Below are 9964 nucleotides of genomic sequence, written 5' to 3' on the forward strand. Positions count from 1 at the left end.
GTAAACCCGTGTGCTTCTTGTTTAAATACCCTGAATAGAATTAAACTTTAGTGTTGACCTTCCCAAAATTGCATTGATTACTGTTTCTCAATGACCTCTTCTCCCCCTCCTCCACATACACAAAACTATTACTCAGAACTCAGGATCAGTAATAAACATACAGAATGCCTTGTTCCAGCCCTTTCTTGTAACCACATTTAAAAGAGAGGAAGCTTTAAGTCATGCAGGTCTATCCTACTTGGAACAAGTAAGTAAGTTCAATCAATCAGAAGAGAATATGCCATTTAAATATAAATATCAGGCCAGAAAGCCCCCATCAGACACGATGGCGCAAGCAAATGCATTAGAATACCAACAGGAATATGAGCTGTCATCCCTTGCTGCAGCGTCATGACACACCTACCCCCGGACAAATCTTTCACTCCTAGCTCCTTTGACAATGCCCCTGTCCACCTGCTTCCTTATGCACTCTCCTGGAAGTGGCGCCCAAGGAACGTCCGTGCTGAGTGGAAGACTTGAGGGACAAATAAATGATCTTCATGGAGAGGCTTTCACAAGAACCAGATTTGGCTGGGGACAGAGGCTGCTCGCAAGAAGCTTAAACATCTGGAATTCAAAGTGCACTCGGGATGCTCTTTAAAGGGTTGGTCAACATGGGATCTACAAATCTGGAGCTTCGGAGAAATGTCAAAGCTAAAGAAGTAGATGAAGGAAACAGACCTCCAAGGAAGAAGACACAGCCCGTGCAAAATGGTGGAGTCAGAAAACTGCTGTAGAGCCGAGGAGCTCCCAGAAGTTCCATGTGATAGGACAGAACTCGTGTAAAGGCGCAGAAGCTGTGGTCCTAGAAGAGTCTGCAGGAGTATGGTCATGAGGTCTCTCCTTCATGCCACATGCAGAGTCCCCTGAAGGGGCTGGGCAGCCACTTTCCTGGGTTAATCAGGCCAGGTGACCACAATTACGTGGCGCAAGGGTTCCGCAGGCAGCCGGACTGAGGGTGCCGTGGAAGGAGACAAAGGTTAAGAGAGGGACGACACCAAGAAAAAATGGTATCTGTGAGATTAAGTAAGATGCTCCAAGAAGGAGATCAGCAGCACCAAGTGTCACACGGGTAAACTGACCACAGGACTGGACAACGAGGCCGTTGTTGAGTTAGTTCTGCGCCCCAGGACCTACAAGAACTTCCCCAAATGACTATAGGGTCAAGTCGAGTTATTCTGCATGGCATACAAGGCCCCTTGCAAGTGAGCCCCTGTCAGCCTCGTCAGATTCTGCTGAGGCCGCCCACCCTCCGTGATGCAGCCCGTGTCCACGGCCAGCTGATAATATGTAACCTGGACGGAGGCCTTCCTGGGTGTCACGCACCTGCTGAAAGCCTTCCGCGATTTTGCTCATTTTATCTTCTCAACAACCCCCAGATGTACATAAACCCTCCATTTTCGGGTGGGGAAAATGGAGCTCAACGTGTTCCTTGTACTTCCACCGCTATAGCTGGGAGAGCCTGGATCGGAACTCCGGAGCCCAAGTGCGACTAAGTATAAACGACAAGACTTACAGGATACAGCCATTTCAGATTGCCTGGCTCTGTCCATGAGCTCTACCTGCCTTGCCCCGCCTACCTGCAGGCCTCGCCTCACCGCGGTCCACCCGATTGGTCCCTAAGTCCTAGTCCCGGGTCACCATGTCCCCGTCTCCTCTTCTGTGCCAGGTGCAAGTCTGCACGTAACTCGTACGTTGCAGCTTCACATTAGTGTTGCAGAATGCATCACGATTTGTTAATCGTCGTTAGCCCGTGTCCACTGCAAGGGCAGGACTTTGCTCTCCCCTCTGTGTCCGAAGGGTAGTACTGAATCACTGTTACTAAGATGTTGGGGAGTTGGTAGACACCATCCTCACCTCTCCCATCAGCCCACAGGTCTGGTTTGGTTTTGGGTTCTGATCCCCTGACGAGCAGCCCCTAACCCCCAGGTGGTTTAGTGAACAGGTCCTGCCCCTTTGGCTTCCTTCCCAGGGCAAGGGACCACCTGCAGAGTGAGTGAATGAGGTCACCGTCACATTTTATTTCTTTAAAGAAGATTCCTGAAATCTTGACACAACTCCCCTCCTTTACGCTCATGTAGACCAAAATGACTGAACTTTTATTTTTAGTTACATTAAGCATGCTTGGGGGAATGATGTCACGTTTCTGAAATAGCACGCCTGCCTTTTCTACCAAAGAGGGCATTAACAATTCCCTCAAGAACTGTAAGAGTTAGAAGAAAATATGGTTGCACAGAATTTACATGAGGCTTTTGAACCTATTGTTAATTTTAACAAGAGCAAGTTGTTTGGTTGCCAAAAATCCCAGATTATTCAAAAACAGCTTTGCCGAGGCAAAACTACCCAGTAAGGGCTTGGGCAGCCGTGTGGTCAGACAGCAACTGAGTAATCCAAAGGGACTTCGCGTGAGGAAGGAAAAGATGTGACTCAGGCCCTCGGATATCGTAAAGGTGACGCATCTGGAGCTGTACCGGCCATTTCAGGCAATACTAAAACCACACGTGGCTTCTGAACTTTTTTCCCATTTGTAATGACCTCGGATTAAGCCTTCTCTCTTGGCACATTTTATAGAAAGTATGGAGACAGAGTGGGCGGCTATAGTGGTCTGTGCACTCAAATAAATGTATGGCACGGCAGGAACTAGAACGTCTGGATGGAGTCCCAGCCCAAGACACAAGAGCAGGACACTTAGGACAAAAACGTCTAAAACACCGGATCACAAAACTGATCACACTGAATTAAAATGGGAGTAGTATGAGCCGCAGACTCTGCAACACACGTGGTCGTTCTGTTTCTTTAGACGGTCGCTGCTGTCCCCGTCAGTTAATTGTTCCGTTTTGTCCTTTATTTTAAGGAGTTGCCCTTCACTTCCTGCCCTTCTCTGTCCCCTGTCCTTGTGTGGCAGTGAATTGAGAAGATGACCGCCTAGCTCTCCCACCTGCCAGCTGGGTGGGCTGTCACTTCTCTGAGCGCCCCTTCTCACCTGCACAACTGGACTGAAAACACCTTCCTCCTAGGTTGCTGTCAGGTGGAGCTGGGCTGTCCCTGACCAGGGAGGTGGCCATTTATTCACATGGACAAAAACGTGCAGCGCTCACTATATGCTGTCCGGGTGTGTGTGGGGGGGCACGTTACAAGGGTTCCGGGACAGCGGCCCCCCTGCTCTTCTTTTCTCACCCTCAACCCCCTCCTTCATCCTCTGTCCTGCTTTGGCATCTGGACAGTCAAGATCAATGCCAGAGAAAAAAAAGGAGAGAGAGAGAGAGAATCAGGCAAAGGGTGTGCTGGGCACCCTTAAACCGCTTCATCTCAACGTCACCCCCTCTTCCCGACGTGCCTTCCCCCTTTCTCCTCCGCGTCCCAGCTCTGCCAAGTTCAGTCACATTAACCGCATGTCGGCACGCAGGCCCTCAGCGGGGCGCTCGGAAATCAAAGGTAACGGGCACCATAACAACCCCACTGTCCATAAGGAGCTCGACGATTGGAACGGCGCACACGCAGAATTTCAACATGGAAAGGGAAGCGCTGAAATGAAGGAAACCTCCCCCAAGACACTAGTGACTACGAAGGTCGGAACACTGTCTTCCGTCCCGGGAGCTCTCCTGGGCCAGGCAGGAGAGAGCCTGCGTTCCTGCTGGACTTTAGATCCGGCATGAACTCTGGGCTTGCTTGTCTTTATTCCCAAGCATGTGCAGCCAGACCTAGCGTGTCGTTACCGATTCCACTTCCCATCGAGGCCCCGCTTCTGTTCCTCTGCGTCCGCGAACAGTAGCCCCGGACCTCTCTGCTTGTTCACTTTCGTGAGTCTCTCATGTCTGACACATGGAACTCGGTTGTCTTCTCCCATCTCCATACCTTCCTTCACCAACTACAGGGCCAATCCTTCATGTCCAGTATTATTTTTAATTCCCAGCAAAGGGGACATCGTCAGCCACGATCCTAAGTCAGGATTCCGACCAACAGAGAAAGGGAAATTGTCTGAGATTTGCTTGCATATGGAAGTGTCAAAATCGGCCCCCAGGTTTCCATTCAATTTCGCTTTGCTTGAGAGTCTTACGATCGTGCCTGGTCCGCGTGCCTGGGGACAGCAGTGTGCTACATTCTCGCTGAAGTGCCACTCACAAGCGCGTATTTTCAAGCACCTGGCAATTTCATAGTCAGGCTGGATGCAGGCAGCACGCACACCCCCTTCTCCCGCACTGGTAGATGCTTCTGAATGTATACAGTAAATATACAAGCATGCATTACAGAAGAGAGATACAGACACTCAACACGGAAGGGGAGATTTTAAAGTAACTACTTCTATTCGGTTAATTATAGCCAATTGAGTTACTTGTTTAAAAATACCTTCTCCTTTATTTAGCTTTGAAATGGTGCCTCAGATAGACTTCCTGGACCGTAATTTGATTAAACAAACATCCTCAGGTCGAAAGTATTTGTGAAATATGTGCTTATTTATAAAAAGCAAAGCAAATGGAATCTTACTTATTTTTGTCATGTTTGGCTTTAAAATCTCTTGCTTCTATTCACTAAAGATTTTTAAAAATAAAATGACATACTCTTACGTATCCCACTTCTAAATACCCGGACTTGGAGTCGTACTGTCAACGAACAGGTCAAAGGCGGGTCATTATTTTATCTCTGTGCAAAGCCAACGCCACAATGACTTGGAAATATGAATCACAGAAAGCATAGCCACAAAATTGCAGGGCTGTGAATCTGTGGGAAATAACACTTTTTACATTTCACTTTGTATTCCAGCCTTCCGTGCATGGAAGGGTTTAGGAACAGCTGCACACACTGGCTACCTTGGAGAATAAGGACTGCAGTTGGGGACACCAAGAAAATGCTAGTTAGAAATAGGTCAAGAAAGTTTTTTATGGAAAGTTGGGAATGAATCCATAAAAAAAAAAAAAAGGTGGGTTTTATCTGAGTGCTACAAGTCAAAGCAACTTCATCTGTTAAAATCTTACATTTTGCTGATTTCCTAAACCATTTCACATTTTCTCTTGATAGGAATTCATTGGATAAATTAGTGATAAAATGGAAAAAGAGGATGTCTATTTACTTGGTTTATAAAAATGAATATTTCTGAAGCTCCCAGGTTAAACTTCTTAAGTAGAGGAAGCATTTAATATTCAAATGGTTCCAGCCTGCTTCTTACGCCTCCACTGGGAACACCCAGTGACACCTAACACCTCGGTGCAGCGTGCTCTCGCTCGCAACGGTGGCTCACTTACCGGTTATCCTTGGCCTCCTCCATGATCACTTCTCCCGGAACGCCGGCCGGTGACAACCATGAGAGTCTTTTCCTGCCTTCTGTCCGTCTTCCGCGGGGGCTTCCTTTACACACGTGTGCCAGGGTCAGCTCTGCGAGGCCAGGGAAGGGCCCGTCTCTCCCCTCGGGGCCCGGTCATCATCTGATGTCCAAAAGCATCTCTGCGCTGTGTCCCGCGGGCCCTGATAAGTGTGACTCTCCGGTCTCAAAGAGGTTGCCTCCTTGAGTGACGTCCCCTGACCAGCAGGGTGCTGAAGGCCGAGGGCTTCTGGCTGTACTCGCGCACAGAAATGAGCTGTTTTCATGGGAGAAGGGGCTGCATCTCCTTGTGAAGGCGGCGGGGGAAGACGCTGCAGGTGTTCTTGGGGAAGGCGCTTTTCCCCCTCATCTCAGCGGATGTGAACTCCTCGTGGGTGGGCTCCCTTCCTGCTGGGGTGATGCTGCCTCTCGGCATCACTGAGGGTCCTTCTGAAAGAAAAATCAAGAGAGGGTCAAGGAGGGAGTTGGGAAAGTGCCATAGGGTCACACCCTGAGAGTGTAATTCCGTTGCTCCCAGACCCCGTGAGCTTCTGAGCTCCGCCGCTGTGGGCACCCAGCCGGCCGGAGCGCGCGTGGGCTCCTCCCTCACAGCCGCAGGTGCGCACGGAGCTAGATGCGGTGGCCTCCGTCCGTGAGAAACACACGTCCAGCCCGGTCTGGGTTCCTGCACTTACGCCCCCACACTGCTTCCTTCTCCCTGGCTTCTTCCAGGCAGAAATCGGTCCTTTTCTCCCTCCCCACAGGAACAATGCTCTTAAGTCTAAACCTATGACTTTACACGTAATGTAACTCGTGTTTGAAAGAAAGCGAAACACCTTAGAAAAGGAAGAGAAAACGTGTGCATGAGAAAGCCTCCACTTCTCTGGCGACAGCCTCAGGGACCACTGGTGCCTGCTACGGTCTAACATTTTAAGAAATAAACCCGAAACACGTGATAAACGGACAACGATGAAAAACCAGGGGGGTAAATGAGATTGAGTTTTCTGCCCCACCATGCAAACAGCACAATTACCAATACGCTGTAATTTCAAGGTCACCGTGTTCACCCTGATATGTCTGGGACCCTGCTGTCCCCACACAGCCCTACTGCACTGGTACTGACCGCGACGCTACGCTGCACATCCCATCCCTGGGGCTGTTCAGTGCGTCCAGTCCTGAGTGCTTCCATGTGTCACCCGGGTACTTTCCTGGGTCCTTAACAATGACATTGCATGAGAGAGAGAGAGAAGCGGACACCCTTCTTATTGCGTCCCCACCAGGGAGGGGAGGGACATAGCAAACATCCCAGGAACTAGCACACACTTGAGAGAATGTGAAAAAAGGGGTGTTTCCTGCAGCGGTGAGGTCAAAATAGAATAATGAGCTGTCCCTAGTTCTCAATCTTCTTCAAGATGCCCTTGATGTCATGTCACAAGGAAGTGAGGTCCAGCCCAGGGAGTGTAGCCAATAGTGTGGCAGTAACTACGTGTGGTGCCAGGTGGGGACCCGGCGTGGGGGGGGGGGGAACCCCGGTATAAGCTCCATAAGCGTCTCATGTCTGTATGACGCATGACGTCCTTGCTCTTTGTGGAAGGGCATCCTTTAAGTTTCAGAACCGCCTCCTTTCTGTATAGACTTAGAGCTAGAAAAGCCCCCTCCTCGTGGGGCAGGGGAGGAAGGAGCCCACATTCTGGGGGAAGCAAGGACACCTTGGGAGACGCCTCCTGCCTCCACTGCCCTTAGTGCCACACCCTTCACAGCTGTACCGGTAGCACCAGAGCTTCCACAAAACAGCCTCGTAACCCACGCACGGCAAGCCCTACAGCCAGACCCGCCGTTACCGCTCTGCTGAGGACGGGCCCCACGTTCGTCTGAATGCTGGCATTAAAAATCGGCGTCTTTTTCTCCTGTTTGACCAAAAAAGTTTCTAGATGGCGAAACCCTCTGTGCGGTGCTGAAAATCCACCCTTGAAGGTGCATCCTCTTACAAAAACAAGCAGCCGAACACAGACGCCCTTCCGGCCCACGCCAGCCCTCCCCTGGACGTACCCCCAGAACGACCGTCTTGCCCTCCAGAACACATGAGTCAGCATGGGCTCAAACGGCGTCTCTGCAAAACGGAGAAGCCAGATGCCTTCACCCTGTGAATCGACGGACCCAAAGGTAAGACCAAGCAAGAACTGCGATGCCATTAATGATGGAACCAAACGGGCACAATCTGTTGCAGAAAAGGTCACGGCCACTGCACCCCTATCCGTCCTCAGATACATATACCTGCAATTAAATATGCACACAGATGCACTTCACAGGGCACGAAGGTGGAGCTACAGGCGTGTGTGTAATTAACTCTTCCCGTGTAAAACGTACGACAGAAAACACTGTATTTCAAATTTAATTTAAAAATGTAGAGCTTACTCCCTCCACGTCTTCCTGGCCTACTCAGGTTCCTCAAGGGCGTCTTATTCATCTTTGACTCTGCGACTCGGTCAGATTCAGGGCCATGGATGGACTCAATAAAGAGTGAATAATTTAGCCCCTCTGGCCAACCTCCAAGTGACAAAAATACACAGCTGCTTTTAGAGCACATCTTGAACTGGGCTGATGCAGCTTCAGCTTTCCCTCCGTCAACCGGCGGAGCTCACTCTGGGAGGCAGGGACTTGGGGAGGCGAGCTCGGAATAGAAGCTCCTCAGTCATTGATTGGCCTTTAAAATCTCAATTTACATCCTCAAAGATAACATTTTACATAAAAATAATATACCATAAGGGCAAATTGTATGGTGCATCAATTCCATCTAAATACATCTTTGTAAAAATAATGTATTAAGAAGAGACTCTATGACTGAAATATACCTCGTTTGATTTTATCTGACTAATATGACTATCTGACTTTTTGAAGGGAAGAGGAATATTCTTCCATTCACTTAAAAACCAACATGTCTTGGGGAGCCGCCATGCCAAGCCAGGCCCGGGGCTTCCCTTCCTGTCCGCTGACCTCATCCATGGGGATTGTTAACCTGTTACCAGTCTAATTCAAGAAGGAGGAGACTGAGCTTCCAGGGGTGAAGGATATAGAGCCAGTTTCAAAACTAAGTTTATCGGACCCCCAAAACACACATTTAAAATCTTGGCTATTTTTTTCATTCAGTAGCAGGGTCTTTGGGAAATACAATGGGGAGTTGGACATCCTACTATAGTCTTCAAGACCAGAATTCCTTAGCCTTTAATATAATAAACAAAAACATTAATAAAAAAAACTAGTGGGGTATTTGGCATGCCATGGAAAATTGATAAAAGGTCGAATGTAATTCATGTTTTCAGCTTAAAAAATCCAACAGATTAATATCCTTATGCTTAATTAAGGTTCTGTTTACATTGGGTTGCCAGAATAACAAATAAAAATATACTTACTAAAGTCTGAATTTTATTTATTTTGATCATTATTTTATTATTTTATTGCATTTTTCCCATATCCATAAATAACACGTGACTTTTTTAGTATATGTATGTTTCATAATTTCCTGTGTTTTATCTGATAATCATATAGAAACGTTTTTCTGGTTCAATGCATTGTTGCGTTACAAACAAGGAGAAAGGCTAAATGTCTCCTGCGGAGAAGAGCTCCGCGGGTTTCCGAGACCTGAAAATTCAAACACATGCTCCAGCACTTAGTGCTTTAGTGAAATGCGGCCTATGAAGTTTAAATGATTACCCATCACAATATTAGGGTGGTTTGGCCTTGTCTTAAAACGTTTTCATTTCAGAGCAGATGCAAAGGCCAGGTGGCCCGCGGAGCCCGTATTTTCTGGGCTAGATAACAGACCCCTGTCTCATCCAGAGCAGAAGGCTGAAACCCACATCTGCGTGTAAAGGCACTGTAAGTGGGACCGATTTCTGCTCACAGAACGGAGGCCGTGAGAGGGGCCTCGGGCGCGGGGAGCAGAGCTCAGGGTTTGCGATCTGAAGGCTCAGCCACGGTCAGCAGAAAAAATCAAACTTCGATATCACCCAGTCAACCCTCTCTGTTTACAAATAAGGAATAGTTGGGGTTCTACAGTCTCTCAATCTGATATTTTATAATCCACTAAATGGGGCTGCCTCTTTCAGACAGCGATGGTGAGAATGTAAACAGACATGTGTGAAAGCGTATGTTTTCAGTCGTAGTAAGTGTACCCCAAAGAGAAGTATGGTATTCCCTCACTTATCGTGGGTATTACGTTCTAGACCCCCCACGATAGGTGAAAATCCGCAAAGTAGGAACCTTATATTTATTTTAAGGCTTTATAAACCCTCCCCACACACTTATAAACCATTCCCAGTCCCTTATTAACCTTTCCCAGTCCCTTATTAACCTTTCCCGCTCCCTTACTAACCTTTCCCACACTTCTATAAACACTACTTATGTTCTTAAACATATTCTACACTCTTAAACCTATGGAACTTTAACAACATATGTATACAGTGCCACAAAATCCCGCGATAGAGCGAAAAATCCGCGATAAGTAATTAAATATAATATTTAAAAAAAACCCGCGATACAGTGAGGCCGCGCTAAGTGAGCCGCGATGTAGAGAGGGGCTGCTGTATATGCAATGTGTTCCCAGGGTGGGAAGGAAATTGAAAGATTTCT

The 9964-nt window shown here is 48.1% G+C and overlaps 1 protein-coding gene across 1 annotated transcript in view; it reads right to left on the bottom strand.

Moving 5' to 3' along the window:
• The window catches only part of SACS (sacsin molecular chaperone), a 46697-nt gene extending 41009 nt beyond the window's left edge, over positions 1-5688 (bottom strand). The window contains exon 1 of the mRNA XM_090258415.1: positions 5280-5688. Coding sequence (XP_090114541.1) covers positions 5280-5302 — 23 coding nt within the window. The 5' untranslated portion in view covers positions 5303-5688. The remainder of the gene's footprint in view (positions 1-5279) is intronic.
• Between the last annotated feature and the right edge of the window lie 4276 nt (positions 5689-9964).

This window comes from Furipterus horrens, unplaced genomic scaffold (assembly GCF_987537825.1).
Source record: "Furipterus horrens unplaced genomic scaffold, mFurHor1.1.pri manual_scaffold_12, whole genome shotgun sequence".
Lineage (NCBI taxonomy): Eukaryota > Metazoa > Chordata > Mammalia > Chiroptera > Furipteridae > Furipterus > Furipterus horrens.